This window comes from Corythoichthys intestinalis, chromosome 3 (assembly GCF_030265065.1).
Source record: "Corythoichthys intestinalis isolate RoL2023-P3 chromosome 3, ASM3026506v1, whole genome shotgun sequence".
In the NCBI taxonomy this organism is placed as follows: Eukaryota; Metazoa; Chordata; class Actinopteri; order Syngnathiformes; family Syngnathidae; genus Corythoichthys; species Corythoichthys intestinalis.
The window spans coordinates 6,334,985-6,358,618 of record NC_080397.1 but is presented as its reverse complement, the minus strand read 5'-3'; the positions used below and the strand labels follow the sequence as shown (position 1 = coordinate 6,358,618).

At 39.2% G+C, this 23,634-nt stretch overlaps 1 protein-coding gene across 3 annotated transcripts in view; it reads right to left on the bottom strand.

Moving 5' to 3' along the window:
- LOC130912784 (uncharacterized) overlaps positions 1-23,084 on the bottom strand; it is a 239,286-nt gene extending 216,202 nt beyond the window's left edge. For all 3 annotated transcript variants that reach the window (XM_057830826.1, XM_057830828.1, XM_057830827.1), the window contains exon 1: positions 22,846-23,084. In XM_057830826.1, coding sequence (XP_057686809.1) covers positions 22,846-22,867 — 22 coding nt within the window. In that variant the 5' untranslated portion in view covers positions 22,868-23,084. The remainder of the gene's footprint in view (positions 1-22,845) is intronic.
- Between the last annotated feature and the right edge of the window lie 550 nt (positions 23,085-23,634).

The following is a 23,634-nucleotide window of genomic DNA, read 5'->3' as shown; positions in this document are numbered from 1 at the left end:
GTATCTTTTCTCATGTTTACTGTTTGACTGTTTGTATTACTCTAACACACCCAATACAAAACAAATAGCATTTATATCATAGTTTAAGGAAAAATAAGCAGAATATATTTGACATAGAGCATGAAAGATACATGACGCCTTCTGATCACGGAAGCCCAATGCGCGCATCATGCAGCTGACTGAGCAATATTGACGCTGACGAGGCAAGACATCTACAAGCCCACGTCTGCACCACCAACTCCCGCAATCAGTTCTTCCGGAGAGTCCAGAACAAATGGTGGGACATATTGTCTTGACAAGGAACATCTGATAGGGAGGAACCCGCGGCAGAGAAGTGAACACTCAGCACTCATGTGGCGCTCAGGTGGCAAAATCCACAAACCCTCGTTGCCCAGAGAACAGTAACTCCTGAATCCTCCGGTCCAATACACAAACAGACAATAATCCTAAACAATGCCCAAACACACCCTTCTTCCTGCCCACAGCCCGCCCCGCGAGAGCCTTCAAAAAGACTAAATGTTTAACTAATCGTGTCATTTTTCTGCCTCATCGCCTGAGTCTGTTGCTGTTTTGCCTTGCCGTTTGATCGCTGTCGACCTGAATAAATTGTCAACTTGTGTTTCAAAGCGTTTTTCAGCTTTCAAAATGGAGTCAGTATAAGGGGTTAAGACTAAAGTTAACGCGCGGAGTTTGGCTTGTTAGCCGGGTTGTCGGAGTCTGGCTGGCCCGGGTCGTTGGAGCTGCGCCAGCGCGGGTCCGGCGGTTCGGCTGGTGTAGTTCCGGCAATATGGCTAAAAGGTCAGATTCCTTCATCTCACATGAGTGACACGACCCAAACACTGCTATGATGTAAACTGACGTACTTCAAGTACAATATGACAATGTCATGCATTGGGAACATATGACAAAAACTGTCGCATTTTCATTTCGTTGTCGTCTCGTCAGACAAAAACTGGCATTTGTCTTGTTTTGTTTTAGTCGCCCAAGCCACGTTTTTAGCTTGTCAATGTGACGTTATCGTCATGAAAAAATTGTCCATTGACAAAATATTTTCGTTATAGTCATTTTGGACGAAAAACACACTGGTATGCAATATTCTTGCTCCTTTAACACATTGGCTGCCATTGCTAGCAATAGACAGCCAATCCATTTTTACTAGGAGGTATGGCAGTCACTGTTAGCCACCAAAGTTCAGTCAGACATCAGGTCAGCATGGATGTGGGTTCCGACATGATTAGATGGCGGGAGAAGCGCCAGAAGCAGGTCATGAGTGTGCACGTGCGAGTGATTGTGTGGCGGCATTGTAACCAGATAATCCTGACAGGATAACTCCTTAAGAGCTACTCCCATGCGGGATCGCTTCGCAAAAGTCAACGCGGACCCTGAGACATCGAGACTTATCTTTGTCAAAGAAATCAAACAAATGAGAGGAAATAGTTGTAATCTGACCATGTGATTGAGTCATGCATGGGATTAAATGCTCAGAGAATTATGATGTCATATTCTTTAATGCCCGCACACGCTATGCCGGGTAAATCATGCAAAGATTTGTCTTCCAAAAATAAAGGGGAAAATAAAGGTTGTTGTTTTTCTAACTTTCAACATTTTCTTTTCAAGTGTGATGACATGAAGTCAAACAGACAGAAAGTCATTATTAGAATCAACAGCTTTCATTCAAGCTGTCAATAGCAACCTCAATACCGCTTCAGGGCCTGTCGATAAATCAGGACCCGAATGAAGATTCCGTGCCTGAATGACGTCACTGACAATTTTGATAAGCAGAAAGTGGCATTATCATGATGAGCTCTGCATTCCAATAGACACACACCGTGCATAAACATGCATAAACACACACATAAATGAAAACACACACACTCAACTGCAGCGGCAGATGGCAAGGGGATTACCCGCTCACTCCCTCCCTCTCACAACACATGAAGCTTACTTCCTTGTTTGTTTTATCCCGCTGCAACCTCACTTCCTGTCCTGACCTGTCACTTCTTGGTGATCATTTCCTGTTCTCACCTGCCATTTCTTGGAAGCCACCCATCACGACCATTTTTACCAGCCACATCCTAGTGGTCACCTATCACTTTCATTCTCATGTTTGACTTCCTGGTCATCACTTCCAGTTCTGACCCATTGTTTCCTGTTACAGGGGAAGACAATACGGGTAATTGAAGTTCACTGGCCCCACTATCAAAACCACTGACCCAGGTCAACGTGTCAGTTATTAATCCCAATTAGGAGTGGGAACCTCTTGGTACCTCACAATACGATTTGCGATACAAAGCTCACGATAACGATCTGATGATTAGCGGTGCAACGGTTTGCGGTTCAAAGCCGAACCGTTCGGTTCGCCCTGTACGGTTCAATACGCCTTTATGAACCGCACCTTTTCGGTTTTGCAATTAATGTATTCCGAACGCTTGTGGAATGAATTGATCGATCTCTGTGTGCCTGTGTGTGACGTGAAGCACCGCTGTGGAGAAAATCCCGCCCCGCAAGTAAATGTCGGATCGCTGTCAAGCACCTGTGTAATAGAAGCCGAGTAACGCCCTCGCTCGCTTACAAGCGAAGTGAAAGTGAAACAAGAAAGAAAAATAGCTATGGCGAGCGGAGGAGTAAAGAGCTATATAAGTATAACACCACCACCACCACCACCGAATTTTGAGGAAGCACCGGCTTCTTTCAAATCTGCGGTGTGGCAACATTTTGGTTTCTCTGTGGATTACAATGCAGAGGGAGAGAAAATATTGAAGAAAAAAAAATTGCAAGCATTGCTCAGTGCTTGTTCCCCATGCTAATGGCAACACTTTTATAACATGACTCCGGCACCTCAGCTAGCATCACCCACAGATATCACTTTCTCAGGGTAGGACAACCCCGAAGATGACACCAGTGAAAACAGACGGCGGGCTTCGTTAATTTATTTGCAACGCTTGACCCGCGTTACATTGTTCCCTCGCGGACATATTTCTCCAACAACGTAATCCCCGACATTTATGAAATGGCACGCAAAGCCATCGAAGATGATTTCGCTAAAGCACATAGTTTCGCCCTGACCACTGATAGCTGGAAGTTGGACGTCCCGTGCTACAGAGTGCTACTACCTAACTGTGACGGTCCACTATAATTCATACCTGTCAAATTGTACGGTCTCGTCGTAAATGTACAAGTGAGCACTCATTTTTAAATGTGTACGCCGTACATTACGTTCAAAATCTGCACGTTTTTCGTGCATTACGTTTTTTTTTTTTTTTTCATCCGTTCGGATTTGGTCACCGTTTCTGCAACGAGACAATGCGTTGGTGGAATGACGCGAGAAAAGTCAGAGACTCGGAGAGGGAAGAGTGTTTGTTGAGACGCTGTAGCAAACGCGATGCTAGGTTAGGTGGCTCCAATATTACCTGACTTAGCCGACAACATACAATCTACGCCTAGATACCTCATGCATATAGAACTACATGCGAAATGACCGACTCGGTAGCATTAGTAAACAGCCGCCATTTTAGAGCAGTAAACTTCTCAGAAAGGTTCTGTTGTAGTAAACCTTACGAGCGAACCTAAGCAACTTTTTATCTAAAATACTCCTAAATCGGCAAAATCTTGACTTGAGTCTATCTTAAAAGGATGAAACAGCTTTAAAATTTTCACATGTCGAAAGTAGACAGAAGGGAACTAATGCAAAAACAGGAGCAATTTTATCAACTTTAACGGTTGATTCACAACATTAAATGACCTCCAAACATTGCAAAGGTTACTATGTTTTTTTTTTTTTTTTTTTTTTTTTAAATGAAAAAAAAAAACATGAAAGGTATCACCAGTTACTTTGCCAAGTAACTTTTTTACTACTGTGTGTGTATTTCAGTAGTCAGTCACTACACTAGCCAAAGAGCTAAGAGGCATTTTAACCAGTGTTGTTAATCTTACTGAAAAAAAGTAATTAATTATAGTTACAAATTACTTCTCCCAAAAAGTAATTGCGTTAGTAACTCAATTACTTGAATGTAAGAGTAATTAGTTACTTGGCAAAGTAATTGGTGATAATTACTTTTTTTTTTTCCCTCAAAAAAAAAAAACACACAAAAAAAAAAAAAAACATTGGCCACACTATGTGAAGTTTTTTGTGAAGGTTTTTGGTACAATTGGCCCGAGCCCAATTCTTTACCCTAATTTACCCTTTACCCTGAATCAACTGTTAAAAGTTGTTAAAATTGCTCCCATTATTGCATTTGTTCCCTTCTCTCTACTTTCGACATATGAAAGTTTTAAAACTGTTTCATCATTTAAAGATAGATTCAAGTCAAGATTTTGCCGATTTAGAAGTATTTTAGATAAAAAGTTACTTAGATTCGCTAGGAAGGTTCTCTACAACAGAGCCGTCCTAAAAAGTCTACTGCTTTAAGATGGCGGCTGTCTACTAACGCATTTAGTGCCATGCAGTGTTGTTAATTTTACTTTAAAAAAGTAATTAATTACAGTTACAAATTACTTCTCCCAAAAAGTAATTGCTTTAGTAACTCAGTTACCTGAATGTAAGAGTAATTAGTTACTTGGCAAAGTAACTAGTGATATTTTTTTTTTTCTCCCCCCAAAAAAAAAAAAACAGGTCACACAATGTGAAGCTTAAAGGGCTTGGGGGACAATTGGCCCAAGCCCAATTCTTTACCCTCCACTTAACTAGACACAAGGGTATTGCGATAACTAGCTAGTAACCTTTGCTATGTGTGGAAGTCATTTAAAGTTGTGAATCAATAGTTAAAGTTGTTAAAATTTCTCCCATTATTGCATTAGTTCCCTTCTGTCTACTTTAAACATGTGTAAGTTTTAAAATTGTTTCATCATTTAAAGATAGATTTAAGTTAAGATTTTGCCGATTTAGGAGCATTTTAGATAAAAAAAAATGACTTAGGTTCGCTAGGAAGGATCTCTACATCAGGGCCTTCCTGAGAGGTCTACTGCTTTAAGATGGCGGCTGTTTACAAACGCATGTAGTCCTTAAAACATGTTGGCAATGCAGCAGTGTCTGTCATATGCATCTAGATCTATAATATGATATCTACCGTGTCATGTGGGCGTAGTTTGTCGGCTATGGCTGCAGTCAGGTATTATTGGAGCCATCTAGCATCGCGGTTGCAACGGCGTCTTCCCCACTCCTGCTCTGCTCTCGTCCCCGTGAGTCCGTTTCTCTCAGACTTTTTTTTATTCAACCAACTTAGTATCTATCGCATAGTAACGCACGCCTTTCCCGCCTCAGTAACGGTAACGGCGTTGCCAAGATGAGAAAAGTAATTAATTAGATTACTCATCACTGAAAAAAATAACGCCGTTAGTAACGCCGTTATATTGTAACGCCGTTATTAACAACACTGATTTTAACAGTCGAAAATGTTTACATTTTAAGTGTTTATTTCTTTTTTTTTTTTAAAAAAGCAAAATGAAGACAGTTTGGGAAAAAAAAAAAAAAATGCAAACCAAAACCGAACCGAAACTGTGATCCCAAAACAGAGGTTCAAACGGAACAGTGGTCTAACTGAACCGTTGCACCCCTACTGACGATATGGCGATACGACAATTATCGATACATTGGTCAGGAAATCATTCTAGTATATTCTGCAAACAACTAAAAAACAGAAAAACAAGCTTCTGCTGTGAATTTGAACGAGCTTATCACTAGTAGACGTCCAATCCATTTGAAGTGGGAGGGTGGCAGCGAATGAACATGTTCATTCGCTGCCATCCCTCCCACTTCAAACAGATTGAATGTCTATGGCTATCACTGGCAGCCAACACCAGGCAATGAGGTAATTTTGGACCATTTAAGGTCATTTACTCGTTTATTTTCAGTTACTTCCTGTTGATTTGGGGGTATTTCATGGGTCACTTCCTGTTTATTTTGAGTTACAGAGCAGAAAGTGACCATGGAATCACCCAAATGAATATAGGCAGTGACTCAAACTCAACAGGAAATGTCCTGTAAATGCCCCAAAATGAACAGCAAGTGACCTGTAAATGCCCTGAAAATCAGAAAGAATGACGATGAATGCTCTGGTTTCGAATGAACGAACGTTCCCAGTCTAAATGGATTGGGCGTTGAGCACCATCGATGCAGCCTTAGAGTTAACTAAGACACTATTATGGTGGAAGAGTTTGGTAGCAACTTGTTTGTTCCTTTTAATTAATTAATTAATTTATTTTTAAGACATTGACACCTTTTTAAAACGATATCTCGATTCTTGGCAGGAGCAAATCGATAACCTTTTGGGATACAAAAAGTATCACGATATATCAGCATTTCGACATTTTGTCACACCCCTAATCCCAATAGTCACAAAAAAGAACAATTTGCTTGAATAACATGAATAACTTTTTTTTTTTTTTTTTAGGTAAATGTAATGAAAAGTGCAGCAAAATGGTGCAAAAACATCAATCTAGGACAAAAAAATCATATTCTAATTCCGTAATCACTCCAGTATAACCAGTTCTTTCTCCATCTCCTCCTCAATTGGCTGATTTTTGAACCCTTATTATTTGTTAACATATAAAACTACCATATTGGCCTAAATATGAGATGGCACTGATTATAAGACGACACCCTCTTTTTCAAGACTCAAGTTTGAAAAAAAAGACTTTTTGAACACCAAATTAATTTTTATACAGAAAATAATTACAGTACATCTGAAACAAATGGTTATAACAATATATTTGAGAGAAAAAGCATGTTATTTTGTCTCATTCAAATCTTAATATCTGAACATTTAAATATGTACTGGTAAACTAAACTGCAATCACATTCGTAAATGAATGGCTTCTGATTTTTGAAATGTAAATAAACCAATCTATTCTCAAACAGTCTCAAACATACTTAATAAGTCTTGAAGTTAACTGTCCATGAGCTGGAGGAACCCTGTCAATATTTTCATTTCCATTCATTTTTACTATATTACTGATGAATGCAATGCTTTAGCAATTTATTTGCGCATTGCCACCAAAGATTAAGCTTAAGTGTGGAGTAGAAATTTATGAGCCAGAAAAAAAAAAGTTCTTAAAAAAAAACTAATCTGCAGAAGTCCCACTTTCACAGGTGCAAGTATATGAAAAAAATACTTGCAATGTGTCAAATTTTACAGGTGAAATGCCCCCATTTAGGAGCACTTTGGAGACCTGAATACGAACATGACCTAGACATCTGATTCCATGTGACTTGGACCGCCGTTCAGAACTTCTCAAAAAAATGTTAAATTAAAAAAAAAAAAAAAAAAAAAAAAAAGGATTTGAGGTCTCTTCAAGCTGCAGTTTGAACATAGCCTAATGCTGTCTTCAGGCGCTCTGGGAAATATGATCCTTACCACTTGGTAGTTGGTAATTGGTATTACAAGTGTGTTCTGTTCATGTGCTCTTGTAGAAAAAAAAAACGTGCAAATTGACAATAAATCTTCTTTAAAAACTTAGTTTCTGACAATTCTTGTTCATGCGCCCCGATTTTGAAAAGTAAGAGGTCGTCCCATCCAGAAACTCAGGTATCATAATAAAATCCAGTAGAAAATATGACTTGTTCACATGCAATTTTCAATTCGACAAGTGGTATTTACCATATTTACGACACCGCATGAAGTCAGCATAAGGTTCCATTGTTTAGTTGTTTAATTAAGCACCCTCAAAGCAGACTCTAGAGAAGCCGGAAGAAGAAAGAAAATAAAGTGTTAAGAGGCAGTTCTTCTGGTTTGTCTAGATTGATTCCATTGATGGTTTCTTTGTCTCCTCGAGGAAATATCTCACATGTTAAAAGCATATTCAGTCACGTGTGTATTTAGGGGTGTGACAAAATATCGAAATGGTGATATATCGTGATACTTTGTGTCACAAAAGGTTATCGATATGGTCCTGCCAAGAATCGAGATATCGTTTTAAAAAGGTGTCAATGTCTTTAAAAAATAATAAATTAAAAGGAACAAACAAGTTGCTACCAAAATCTTCCACCATAATAGTGTCTCAGTTAACTCTAAGGCTGCATTGACGGTGCACGACGCCGAATCCATTTAGACTGGGATCGTTTGTTCATTCAAAACCAGAGCATTAAAAGTCATTTTGTCCGATTTTCAGGGCATTTACAGGTCATTTCCTGTAGAATTTGAGTCACTGCCTATCCAGTTGGGTGATTCCCAGGTCACTTCCTGTTCTGTAACTCAAAATAAACAGGATGTGACCCGTAAAATACCCCAAAATCAACAGGAAGTAACGGAAAATCAACAGGTAAATTACCTTAAATAGCCCAAAATTACATCATTGCCTGGCATTAGCTGCCACTGACCGCCATAGACGTTCAATCCGTTTGAAGTGGGAGTGATGGCAGCAAGTGAACATTCGTTCATTCGCTGCCACCCAAATGGATTGGACGTCTACTAGCGATAAACTAATTTCAATTCACAGCAGAAGCTTCTTTTTCTGTTTATTAGTTGTTTGTAGAATATTCTAGAATTATTTCCTTACCAATGTATCGATCATCGTTGTATCGCAATATCGTCAGATCATCGTTATCGTGAGCTTTGTATCGCAAATCATATTGTATCGTGAGGTACCAAGAGGTTCCCACTCCTATGTGTATTATTCTGTTACACTTAAGATGTCATGAACAGCACTCGTTTTATAGCCTGGAACTCCAGACTCACCGCTGATCCAGCTATAGAATCTGGCAACTGTTCAGCGGATCAAATTCCTAGGGCGGAGCACGCCACAGCAAACAGACAGCGGAGTGGACCAATCAGCGACGGGCGGACGTGACGTTGGTAAAGCGACAAGAAACTCTAGCGCGAGAATGTAAACATACGATACGAGGAGAGCAGAGAACGGAGAAGTTTATTCAACATTACTAGCTCGAGACCGATTGTTGGTTTTTGCGACTCAATTTGTTTTTGGTCTTTTAAAACTGAATTTACCACAGATAGGAATTAGGGCTGTCAAACGATTAAAATTTTTAATCGAGTTAATCACAGCTTAAAAATAATTAATCGTAATTAATCGCAATTCAAACCATCTCTAAAATATGCCATATTTTTCTGTAAATTATTGTTGGAATGGAAAGATAAGACGGATATATACATTCAACATACTGTACATAAGTACTGTCTTTGATTATTATAACAATAAATCCACAAGATGACATTAACATTATTAACATTCTTTCTGTGAAAGGGATCCACGCATAGAAAGACTTCTAATTCTTAAAAGATAAATGTGAGTACAAGTTATAGTAATTTTATCTTAAAACCCCTCTGTGTATTTTGGTTTTAATAAAATTTGTAAAATTTTCAATAAAAAAATAAATAGCTCGCCATTGTGGAAGGTAGTGATTGAAATACACCACAAGGTGTCAAGCGAGTTTTAAATTAATTAGAGATCTAGCCAAGTTTTTCTAGTGCGTTTTGCCCCTCGACTGACACCGTAGTTTCCAGGTTCATTGTACCTTATGTTCATTTGAGTGTTGACTTCACAACATACGAGACCTCTGATAGCTTGTATATTGTGACTAAATATTGCCATCTCGTGTATTTGTTGAGCTAAACGAAATGTTTGAATAGAGTTTGACCAAAGTCTGAGTATTATTTTGCATAGCTATTTTGATTGGGAATGCCAGTTCTCTTTGCATTGAGCACTTTTCTTTTTGTGAACATGTTTTTTTTTTTTGAGAGATAGGAATATTATTTTTGTTGTGCTTTCAGTAAATGATACTGTAGCAACTTAACTGTTCCGCCCAAATGCATGATGGGAAGTTGGGCAACCATGACTGTCAGTGGTGGCTGCAAATGGTATATCTTCTCTGCACTGTGTTCATTTCGGGGGGTTAAGAAAAAAATCCCCACGTCGCTCGCCACAATAGTTATAATTGTTGTGGAAGAGATGCCAAAGCTAATGCCAATAAATAGCGCAGCCCCAATGAATGCCTGTGTCCACTCCAATTGCTTGTCTCTGCCTCTTCGCTCTCAATATACATAAAACGGCACCATTGTAGTCTGTTTGCAGCAATGCATGGGTGGGTCGTTCTGTGTATGCGTTAAATGGGTTAAATATTTTAACTTGATAATTTTTTAAAAAAATAATTACTGCCTGTTAAGTCGATAAATTTGACAGCCCTAATAGGAACATATCATTTCTGCTTTTCCGTTCGCCATCTGTGTTGTTGTGGAGACGACTTCCATCGTGGAAGAGTGACGTTGCTCGTTAAGAACACGTGACGCAAATAAACAAATCTGATTGCACGGATGATTTCGTTCGGACTCGAGAGGCCAATAAGGAGCTGGGTCCCAGACTGTATAGCTGGAACAGTGGTGAGTCTGGAGTTCCAGGCTACTCATTTTATTGAACCAAAACTGGACGCAGGTGCAAGCTCATCAAAACGGAACAAATGAACTAGACTGTAGTGGATCCTTGCCTCGGGCATCCATCACACATAAATGATACACCAGAGAAACACTGGCAGCGATAAAAATCAACATCCATTCGAACAACCCTTCAAAGTGGCAAATTTTGTCGGCTTTCATATCCATGATTACGCATGATGAGAATTACATGGTAATTATACAAATGTTCAAAAGTCCTCATTTTTCTATTATCAAAATATGATTAGCCATCCCGCATTTGTAAATCTGACAGGTGGAACACTTGACTACATTCAGGCCAGCCTCCAGTCGGAAAGACGAAGTCAAGCTAGCTGCTCCTCATTTGGTTCATTATGATAATGCATCGCGGTGGCTTCGGAGTGAAAGTCCCTTTACTTAAAAAATTATTTTTTAAAAAACGGGAAGCTATCAAATAACGGATCCACCTCAGTGCGACACTGGAGCACCACAAGACTCAAACTAAATTATATAGTATCATAAAACTTATTTGAGATTTTAATATTAAAGTACAGTACTCTGAAATTGCTAATATGGCCGTCTTTTTGCCGGATTTCAAAAATTAAATTTGAAAAAAAAAAAAAATAATAATTGAGATATCCTATGACCGTTCTACTTCTGAGGTATACTACAGTACCCCAAGACTCGATCTAGAGTACACTCATGAATATCTGATGTGTCATTTCAAAATAAATGCACTTTGAAAATAGCTCATATTTCCTGTCAGCCTGTTTTTAAAAGTAAATTAAAAAATATTTGAGATATCCAAGGATCGTTTTACATCTGAGTTCTACTAGAGTACCCCAAGACTCAAACTAAAGTAGTCTCAGGAAATCCTGGTGGCATTTCAAAATAAAAGCACTTTGCTAATCATTTCATGTTAGTTAGCATTATTTATTTATTTATTTTTTATCATATCAAAGGACCGTTCTACTTTTGAAGTATACCAGAGTACCCCAAGACTCGATCTAAACTACTCACATGAATATCTGATGTGTCATTTCAAAATAAATGCACTTTGCAAATTGCTCATATTTCCTGTCAGGTACCTTATTTTGAAAATTAATCTTAAAAAAAAAATCTAAAAAAAAAAAAAAAAAAGGACCATTCTACTTCAGAGGTATACTAGAAACTGCAATTTCGGGAGAAATTACACACCTTGGTCTTTCCTCTGTGGAGATACAGATCTTAGCCCCACTCAGGTCTATCAATAGAATGGATCATAATGCCAGTCATTGGCAAAAAACAAAGTAAAAGCCGTTAGAAATGAATGGGAGAATTGGACGTCGATGGACGTCAATGGCGGCACCTTTCATAATTGTTAATGGAATCGGGGAAGTTTGGGGGACACGTCCTAATGATATCTAGTCATTTTATGTTGATTTGGGAAAAAAAAAAAAATTCCCATTGAAAATGAATGGGAAAAATTTTGGACGTCCATGGACGTCAATGGTATCAACTTACATAAGCGTCAATGGAATCCAAGTACATTGGCATCAATAAAATGAACAAACATGAAGAAATGCCATTGGAAATGAATGGGAAGTTTGGACGTCCATGAACGTCAATGGCATCACCCTCCATAAGCGGCAATGCAATCGGGGACATTTGGGGGACACGTCCTAATGATATCTAGTCATTTTCTGTTGATTTGGGAAAAAAAAAAAATCCCATTGAAAATGAATGGGAAAAATTTTGGACGTCCATGGACGTCAATGGTATCAACTTACATAAGCGTCAATGGAATCCAAGTACATTGGCATCAATAGAATGAACAAACATGAAGAAATGGCTTTGGAAATGATTGGGAAGTTTGGACGTCCATGGACGTCAATGGCATCACCCCCCATAAGCGGCAATGCAATCGGGGACATTTGGGGGACAAGTCCTAATGATATCTAGTCATTTTCTGTTGATTTGGGGAAAAAAAAAAAATTCCCATTGAAAATGAATGGGAAAAATTTTGGACGTCCATGGACGTCAATGGTATCAATTTACATAAGCGTCAATGGAATCCAAGTACATTGGCATCAATAGAATGAACAAACATGAAGAAATGCCATTGGAATTTGAATGGGAAGTTTGGACGTCCGTGGCCGTCAATGGCATCATCCTCCATAAGAGGCAATGCAATCGGGGACATTTGGGGGACACGTCCTATTGATATCTAGTCATTTTCTGTTGATTTGGGGAAAAAAAAAAAATTCCCATTGAAAATGAATGGGAAAAATTTTGGACGTCCATGGACGTCAATGGTATCAACTTACATAAGCGTCAATGGAATCCAAGTACATTGGCATCAATAGAATGAACAAACATGAAGAAATGCCATTGGAAATGAATGGGAAGTTTGGACGTCCATGAACGTCAATGGCATCACCCTCCATAAGCGGCAATGCAATCGGGGACATTTGGGGGACACGTCCTAATGATATCTAGTCATTTTCTGTTGATTTGGGGAAAAAAAAAAAATTCCCATTGAAAATGAATGGGAAAAATTTTGGACGTCTATGGACGTCAATGGTATCAACTTACATAAGCGTCAATGGAATCCAAGTACATTGGCATCAATAGAATGAACAAACATGAAGAAATGCCATTGGAAATGAATGGGAAGTTTGGACGTCCCTGGACGTCAATGGCATCACCCTCCATAAGCAGCAATCCAATCGGGGACATTTGGGGGCCACGTCCTATTGATATCTAGTCATTTTCTGTTGATTTGGGGAAAAAAAAAATTTTCCCATTGAAAATGAATGGGAAAAATTTTGGACGTCCATGGATGTCAATGGCAGCACCCCCTATAAGCGTCAATGGAGTTGGGGACGTTTGGGGTATACGTCCTATTGATATCTGGTCATTTTCTGTTGATTTGGGGAAATTTTGTTTTTTCCCCATTGAAAATGAATGGGAAAAATTTTGGACGTCCATGGCCGTCAATGGCATCGATATCCATATAGTCAATTGAATCCAAGAACATTGGCATCAATAGATTCGACATGCATGGCCGTCAATGGCAATGCAATGTAAAGTCCATTGGAAATCCTATTGAAAGTGAATGGGAACTTTTCCCATTAGAAATGAATGGGATAGTTTTTGGCAAATATCCGGGGAACCGTAAATTTTTTCCAAATTCTGTATACAACTTTTATGCCCCTCACCGTCCCGGAATTTTTGATGCCCAAATTATGTGATTTGGTCAAAAATTGTAGGACTAGATACATTTTGAAACTTTTTTTTTTTTCACGGAAAATTTCCGTTTACGGACGAACGGAAAAATTTTCGGGGCCATTTGTAAAGTTTCCTGTGTCACGCGAAAATTCCGGTCGTGCCGATACTTGAACGGTGCCGATCGGTCTAACGGTTCGGGCTGTGAAGCGCGCGTTTTTTTTCCATTCAAAATGAATTGGAAAGTTTTTGGCAAATTTCCGGGGAACCGTAAATTTTTGCCAAATTCTGTATACAACTTTTATGCCCCTCACCGTCCCGGAATTTTTGATGCCCAAATTATGTGATTTGGTCAAAAATTGTAGGACTAGATACATTTTGAAACTTTTTTTATTTTTCGGAAAATTGTCGTTTACGGGCGAACGGAAAATTTTTCGTGGCGGTTTGAAAAATTCCCATCGTCACGCGAAAAATCCGGTCGTGCCGATACTTCAACGGTGCCGATCGGTGCTACGGTTTGGGCTGTGCGTTGGCTCAAAAAAACGCGGAGAATTATTGAATAATAATAATAATAATAACTAGAAACTGCAATTTCGGGAGAAATTACACACCTTGGTCTTTCCTCTGTGGAGATACAAATCTTAGCCCCACTCAGGTCTATCAATAGAATGGACCATAATGCCAGTCAATGGCACTAAACAAAGTAAAAGCCATTAGAAAAGATTGGGAGAATTGGACGTCCATGGCCGTCAATGGCATCACCCTCCATAAGCGGCAATCCAATCAGGGACATTTGGGGGACACGTCCTAATGATATTTAGTCATTTTCTGTTGATTTGGGAAAAAAAAAAAAAATTCCCATTGAAAATGAATGGGAAAAATTTTGGACGTCCATGGACGTCAATGGTATCAACTTACATAAGCGTCAATGGAATCCAAGTACATTGGCATCAATAGAATGAACAAACATGAAGAAATGCCATTGGAATTAATGGGAAGTTTGGACGTCCATGAACGTCAATGGCATCACCCTCCATAAGCGGCAATGCAATCGGGGACATTTGGGGGACACGTCCTAATGATATCTAGTCATTTTCTGTTGATTTGGGGAAAAAAAAAAATTCCCATTGAATATGAATGGGAAAAATTTTGGACGTCCATGGACGTCAATGGTATCAACTGACATAAGCGTCAATGGAATCCAAGTACATTGGCATCAATAAAATGAACAAACATGAAGAAATGCCATTGGAAATGAATGGGAAGTTTGGACGTCCATGAACGTCAATGGCATCACCCTCCATAAGCGGCAATGCAATCGGGGACATTTGGGGGACACGTCCTAATGATATCTAGTCATTTTCTGTTGATTTGGGAAAAAAAAAAAAAATCCCATTGAAAATGAATGGGAAAAATTTTTGACGTCCATGGACGTCAATGGTATCAACTTACATAAGCGTCAATGGAATCCAAGTACATTGGCATCAATAGAATGAACAAACATGAAGAAATGCCTTTGGAAATGAATGGGAAGTTTGGACGTCCATGGACGTCAATGGCATCACCCCCCATAAGCGGCAATGCAATCGGGGACATTTGGGGGACACGTCCTAATGATATCTAGTCATTTTCTGTTGATTTGGGGAAAAAAAAAATTTCCCATTGAAAATGAATGGGAAAAATTTTGGACGTCCATGGACGTCAATGGTATCAACTTACATAAGCGTCAATGGAATCCAAGTACATTGGCATCAATAGAATGAACAAACATGAAGAAATGCCATTGGAAATTAATGGGAAGTTTGGACGTCCGTGGACGTCAATGGCATCACCCTCCATAAGCAGCAATGCAATCGGGCACATTTTGGGGGAAACGTCCTATTGATATCTAGTCATTTTCTGTTGATTTGGGGGAAAAAAAAAATTTCCCATTGAAAATGAATGGGAAAAATTTTGGACGTCCATGGACGTCAATGGTGTCAACTTACTTAAGCGTCAATGGAATCCAAGTACATTGGCATCAAAAGAATGAACAAACATGAAGAAATGCCATTGGAAATGAATGGGAAGTTTGGACGTCCCTGGACGTCAATGGCATCACCCTCCATAAGCAGCAATGCAATCGGGGACATTTGGGGGACACGTCCTATTGATATCTAGTCATTTTCTGTTGATATGGGGAAAAAAAAAAATTTCCCATTGAAAATGAATGGGAAAAATTTTGGACGTCCATGGACGTCAATGGCAGCACCCTCCATAAGCGTCAATGGAGTTGGGGACGTTTGGGATATACGTCCTATTGATATCTGGTCATTTTCTGTTGATTTGGAGAAATTTAGTTTTTTCCCCATTGAAAATGAATGGGAAAATTTTTGGACGTCCATGGAAGTCAATGGTGGCACCCTTCATAAGCGTCAATGGAATTGGGGAAGTTTGGGGGACACGTCCTATTGATATCTGGTCATTTTCTGTTGATTTGGGGAAATTTTGTTTTTTCCCCATTGAAAATGAATGGGAAAAATTTTGGACGTCCATGGCCGTCAATGGCATCGACATCCATATAGTCAATTGAATCCAAGTACATTGGCATCAGTAGATTCGACATGCATGGCCGTCAATGGCATCAATGCAATGTAAATTCCATTGGAAATCCCATTGGAAGTGAATGGGAACTTTTCCCATTCGAAATGAATGGGATAGTTTTTGGCAAATTTCCGAGGAAGCGTAATTTTTTTCCAAATTCTGTATACAACTTTTATGCCCCTCACCGTCCCGGAATTTTTGATGGCCAAATTATGTGATTTGGTCAAAAATTGTAGGACTAGATACATTTTGAAAGTTTTTTTTTTTTCACGGAAAATTGCCGTTTACGGACGAACGGAAAAATTTTCGGGGCCATTTGTAAAGTTTCCTGTGTCACGCTAAAATTCCGGTCGTGCCGATACTTGAACGGTGCCGATCGGTCTAACGGTTCGGGCTGTGAAGCGCGCGTTTTTTTTCCATTCAAAATGAATAGGAAAGTTTTTGGCAAATTTCCGGGGAACCGTAAATTTTTGCCAAATTCTGTATACAACTTTTATGCCCCTCACCGTCCCGGAATTTTTGATGCCCAAATTATGTGATTTGGTCAAAAATTGTAGGACTAGATACATTTTGAAACTTTTTTTGTTTTTCGGAAAATTGCCGTTTACGGGCGAACGGAAAATTTTTCGTGGCGGTTTGAAAAATTCCCATCGTCACGCGAAAATTCCGGTCGTGCCGATACTTGAACTGTGCCGATCGGTGCTACGGTTTGGGCTGTGCGTTGGCTCAAAAAAACGCGGAGAATAAGATGAATAAATAATAAGTACAACTAGAAACTGCAATTTCGGGAGAAATTACACACCTTGGTCTTTCCTCTGTGGAGATACAGATCTTAGCCCCACTCAGGTCTATCAATAGAATGGACCATAATGCCAGTCAATGGCACTAAACAAAGTAAAAGCCATGAGAAAAGATTGGGAGAATTGGACGTCCATGTCCGTCAATGGCAGCACCCTCCATAATTGTTAATGGAATCGGGGAAGTTTGGGGGACACGTTCTATTGATATCTAGTCATTTTCTGTTGATTTGGGAAAAAAAAAAAAATTTCCCATTGAAAATGAATGGGAAAAATTTTGGACGTCCATGGACGTCAATGGTATCAACTTACATAAGCGTCAATGGAATCCAAGTACATTGGCATCAATAAAATGAACAAACATGAAGAAATGCCATTGGAAATGAATGGGAAGTTTGGACGTCCATGAACGTCAATGGCATCACCCTCCATAAGCGGCAATGCAATCGGGGACATTTGGGGGACACGTCCTAATGATATCTAGTCATTTTCTGTTGATTTGGGAAAAAAAAAAAAATCCCATTGAAAATGAATGGGAAAAATTTTGGACGTCCATGGACGTCAATGGTATCAACTTACATAAGCGTCAATGGAATCCAAGTACATTGGCATCAATAGAATGAACAAACATGAAGAAATGCCTTTGGAAATGAATGGGAAGTTTGGACGTCCATGGACGTCAATGGCATCACCCCCCATAAGCGGCAATGCAATCGGGGACATTTGGGGGACACGTCCTAATGATATCTAGTCATTTTCTGTTGATTTGGGGAAAAAAAAAAATTTCCCATTGAAAATGAATGGGAAAAATTTTGGACGTCCATGGACGTCAATGGTATCAACTTACATAAGCGTCAATGGAATCCAAGTACATTGGCATCAATAGAATGAACAAACATGAAGAAATGCCATTGGAAATGAATGGGAAGTTTGGACGTCCCTGGACGTCAATGGCATCACCCTCCATAAGCAGCAATGCAATCGGGGACATTTGGGGGACAGGTCCTATTGATATCTAGTCATTTTCTGTTGATTTGGGGAAAAAAAAAAATTTCCCATTGAAAATGAATGGGTAAAATTTTGGACGTCCATGGACGTCAATGGCAGCACCCCCCATAAGCGTCAATGGAATTGGGGACGTTTGGGATATACGTCCTATTGATATCTGGTCATTTTCTGTTGATTTGGAGAAATGTAGTTTTTTCCCCATTGAAAATGAATGGGAAAAATTTTGGACGTCCATGGAAGTCAATGGCGGCACCCTTCATAAGCGTCAATGGAATTGGGGAAGTTTGGGGGACACGTCCTATTGATATCTGGTCATTTTCTGTTGATTTGGGGAAATTTTGTTTTTTCCCCATTGAAAATGAATGGGAAAAATTTTGGACGTCCATGGCCGTCAATGGCATCGACATTCATATAGTCAATTGAATCCAAGTACATTGGCATCAGTAGATTCGACATGCATGGCCGTCAATGGCATCAATGCAATGTAAATTCCATTGGAAATCCCATTGGAAGTGAATGGGACTTTTCCCATTCGAAATGAATGGGATAGTTTTTGGCAAATTTCCGAGGAAGCGTAATTTTTTTCCAAATTCTGTATACAACTTTTATGCCCCTCACCGTCCCGGAATTTTTGATGCCCAAATTATGTGATTTGGTCAAAAATTGTAGGACTAGATACATTTTGAAACTTTTTTTTTTTTCACGGAAAATTGCCGTTTACGGACGAACGGAAAAATTTTCGGGGCCATTTGTAAAGTTTCCTGTGTCACGCGAAAATTCCGGTCGTGCCGATACTTGAACGGTGCCGATCGGTCTAACGGTTCGGGCTGTGAAGCGCGCGTTTTTTTTCCATTCAAAATGAATAGGAAAGTTTTTGGCAAATTTCCGGGGAACCGTAAATTTTTGCCAAATTCTGTATACAACTTTTATGCCCCTCACCGTCCCGGAATTTTTGATGCCCAAATTATGTGATTTGGTCAAAAATTGTAGGACTAGATACATTTTGAAACTTTTTTTGTTTTTCGGAAAATTGCCGTTTACGGGCGAACGGAAAATTTTTCGTGGCGGTTTGAAAAATTCCCATCGTCACGCGAAAATTCCGGTCGTGCCGATACTTGAACTGTGCCGATCGGTGCTACGGTTTGGGCTGTGCGTTGGCTCAAAAAAACGCGGAGAATAAGATGAATAAATAACTAGAAACTGCAATTTCGGGAGAAATTACACACCTTGGTCTTTCCTCTGTGGAGATACAAATCTTAGCCCCACTCAGGTCTATCAATAGAATGGACCATAATGCCAGTCATTGGCACTAAACAAAGTTAAAGGCATTAGAAAAGATTGGGAGAATTGGACGTCCATGTCCGTCAATGGCAGCACCCTCCATAATTGTTAATGGAATCGGGGAAGTTTGGGGGACACGTCCTATTGATATCTAGTCATTTTCTGTTGATTTGGGGAAAAAAAAAAAAATTTCCCATTGAAAATGAATGGGAAAAATTTTGGACGTCCATGGACGTCAATGGTATCAACTTACATAAGCGTCAATGGAATCCAAGTACATTGGCATCAATAAAATGAACAAACATGAAGAAATGCCATTGGAAATGAATGGGAAGTTTGGACGTCCATGAACGTCAATGGCATCACCCTCCATAAGCGGCAATGCAATCGGGGACATTTGGGGGACACGTCCTAATGATATCTAGTCATTTTCTGTTGATTTGGGAAAAAAAAAAAAATCCCATTGAAAATGAATGGGAAAAATTTTGGACGTCCATGGACGTCAATGGTATCAACTTACATAAGCGTCAATGGAATCCAAGTACATTGGCATCAATAGAATGAACAAACATGAAGAAATGCCTTTGGAAATGAATGGGAAGTTTGGACGTCCATGGACGTCAATGGCATCACCCCCCATAAGCGGCAATGCAATCGGGGACATTTGGGGGACACGTCCTAATGATATCTAGTCATTTTCTGTTGATTTGGGGAAAAAAAAAAAATTCCCATTGAAAATGAATGGGAAAAATTTTGGACGTCCATGGACGTCAATGGTATCAACTTACATAAGCGTCAATGGAATCCAAGTACATTGGCATCAATAGAATGAACAAACATGAAGAAATGCCATTGGAAATTAATGGGAAGTTTGGACGTCCGTGGACGTCAATGGCATCACCCTCCATAAGCAGCAATGCAATCGGGGACATTTGGGGGACACGTCCTAATGATATCTAGTCATTTTCTGTTGATTTGGGGAAAAAAAAAAATTTCCCATTGAAAATGAATGGGAAAAATTTTGGACGTCCATGGACGTCAATGGTATCAACTTACATAACCGTCAATGGAATCCAAGTACATTGGCATCAAAAGAATGAACAAACATGAAGAAATGCCATTGGAAATGAATGGGAAGTTTGGACGTCCCTGGACGTCAATGGCATCACCCTCCATAAGCAGCAATGCAATCGGGGACATTTGGGGGACAGGTCCTATTGATATCTAGTCATTTTCTGTTGATTTGGGGAAAAAAAAAAATTCCCATTGAAAATGAATGGGTAAAATTTTGGACGTCCATGGACGTCAATGGCAGCACCCCCCATAAGCGTCAATGGAATTGGGGACGTTTGGGATATACGTCCTATTGATATCTGGTCATTTTCTGTTGATTTGGAGAAATTTTGTTTTTTCCCCATTGAAAATGAATGGGAAAAATTTTGGACGTCCATGTAAGTCAATGGCGGCACCCTTCATAAGCGTCAATGGAATTGGGGAAGTTTGGGGGACACGTCCTATTGATATCTGGTCATTTTCTGTTGATTTGGGGTAATTTTGTTTTTTCCCCATTGAAAATGAATGGGAAAATTTTTGGACGTCCATGGCAGTCAATGGCATCGACATCTATATAGTCAGTTGAATCCAAGTACATTGGCATCAGTAGATTCGACATGCATGGCCGTCAATGGCATCAATGCAATGTAAATTCCATTGGAAATCCCATTGGAAGTGAATGGGACTTTTCCCATTCGAAATGAATGGGATAGTTTTTGGCAAATTTCCGAGGAAGCGTAATTTTTTTCCAAATTCTGTATACAACTTTTATGCCCCTCACCGTCCCGGAATTTTTGATGCCCAAATTATTTGATTTGGTCAAAAATTGTAGGACTAGATACATTTTGAAACTTTTTTTTTTTTCACGGAAAATTGCCGTTTACGGACGAACGGAAAAATTTTCGGGGCCATTTGTAAAGTTTCCTGTGTCACGCGAAAATTCCGGTCGTGCCGATACTTGAACGGTGCCGATCGGTCTAACGGTTCAGGCTGTGAAGCGCGCGTTTTTTTTCCATTCAAAATGAATAGGAAAGTTTTTGGCAAATTTCCGGGGAACCGTAAATTTTTGCCAAATTCTGTATACAACTTTTATGCCCCTCACCGTCCCGGAATTTTTGATGCCCAAATTATGTGATTTGGTCAAAAATTGTAGGACTAGATACATTTTGAAACTTTTTTAATTTTTCGGAAAATTGCCGTTTACGGGCGAACGGAAAATTTTTCGTGGCGGTTTGAAAAATTCCCATCGTCACACGAAAAATCCGGTCGTGCCGATACTTGAACGGTGCCGATCGGTGCTACGGTTTGGGCTGTGCGTTGGCTCAAAAAAACGCGGAGAATAAGATGAATAATAATAATAATAATAATAAGAACAATAAAGTTGCACAATAACAATACCTTGTTCTTTCTTTCAGAAAGACCAAGGTAATAAGTACAATAAAGTTGCACAATAACAATACCTTGTTCTTTCTTTCAGAAAGACCAAGGTAATAAAGTTGCACAACAACATAACCTTGTTCTTTCCTTCAGAAAGACCAAGGTAATAATAAAGTTGCACAATAACAATACCTTGTTCTTTCTTTCAGAAAGACCAAGGTAACTAGAGTACCCCAAGACTTGAACTGAAGTAGTCACATAGTTTTGATGTGTCATTTCAAAACAAATGCACTTTGAAAATTGCTCATATTTCCTGTCAGTTGACATTATTTTGAAAAATTAATCAAAAAAAATATTTAAGATATCAAAGGATCTTTCTACTTCGGAGGAATACAAGAGTACCTCAAGACTCGATCTAAAGTACTCTTATAAATATAAATGTTTTCTGAAAATAGCTCATATTTCCTGTCAGCCTGATTTTAAAAATTAAATTAAAAAAATATTTGCAATATCCAAGGACCGTTCTACTTCTGAGTTATACTAGAGTACCCCAAGACTCAAACTAAAGTACTCTCATGAAATCCTGATGTGTCATTTCAAAATATAAGCACTTTGAAATTTGCTCATATTTCTTGTCAGTTAGCATTACTTTAAAAATAAATAAATAAATAAAATTTAAAAATCTTTGACATAGCCAAGGACCGTTCTACTTCTGAGGTACACTAGTGTACCCCAAGACTCAATCTGAAGTACTTTCATAATATCTGATGTGCCCTTTCAAAATAAATGTACTTTGAAAATAGCTCATATTTCCTGTCAGTTAGCATGATTGAAAAAAATAATTTAAAAAAAATCTTTGAGGTATCCAAGGACCGTTCTACTTCCGAGGTATACTAGAGTACCCCAAGACTTGAACCGAAGTACTCTCATGAAATTCTGAAGTGTCATTTTAAAACATAAGCACTTTGAAAATTGCTCATATTTCCTGTCAGTTAGCCTGATTTCAAAAATCAATTAAATATTTTTTGGAGATATCCAAGCACCGTTCTACTTCTGGAGGTATACAAGACTACCCGAAGACTCGAACTAAAGTCGTGATATTCTGATGTGTCATTTCAAAATAAAATTACTTTGAAAATAGCTCATATTGCTACCTGGTGTGTGTGAATTTTCAAGCTCACCTCTGACACACAGCAGTGACATCGCAGCGGCGTGTTTTGGAGTGATTCCACGCGTTCTCCTTCAGTCACTTGTTGCTTTCATGACCACCAAACACCTTCGTGTCCCACATCTCCGCGTGGAGTGAAAGTGAGAGTAAAAAAGTCGACATTATTCCCGTTTTGCCGCCGCTGCTCTAGGTACGACCGACTATCTGACTGTCACAGTGAGTTGTGTCACTTGCACGCGCGCGCCTACACGCACAAACGATTAAAAAGGAGGATCAAATCCGACGAGCTGGGCGGCTCTTGTGCTGCGTTCAAGGGTTGGATGCGCAGCTGGTCATTTGGAAAGTCGACGTTTGTTTGGCATTTTTATGGAATTGTTGTCGTTCACTTTTGTAAATCAGTAATCATAGTAAATAGCTGTGTGACAGTATATCGAAATGGTGATATAACTGGTAATTTGTCAATATGCTCCTGCCAAGAATCGATATATCGTTTTAAATAGGTGTCACTGTTAAAAAAAAAAATAGGTGTCACAAAAAAAAAAAAAAAAAAAAAGTGGAACCAACAGGTTATTACCAAAATCTTCCACTAAAATAGTAGTGGATATGTTAGCTTATTGGCTGCCATTGACGGCGCTAGACGTCCAATCCATTTTGACTGGAAGGGGCATTCGTTCATTCATTCGCTCCTTCCAGTAAATGTCACTGAAACCAGAGCATTCATGCTATGCAAGTTAGCCAATTATTGTAAACATTAGCACTATATAGCATTTAAGCTAGCGCACTTTTGTTTGGCTAGTAAACA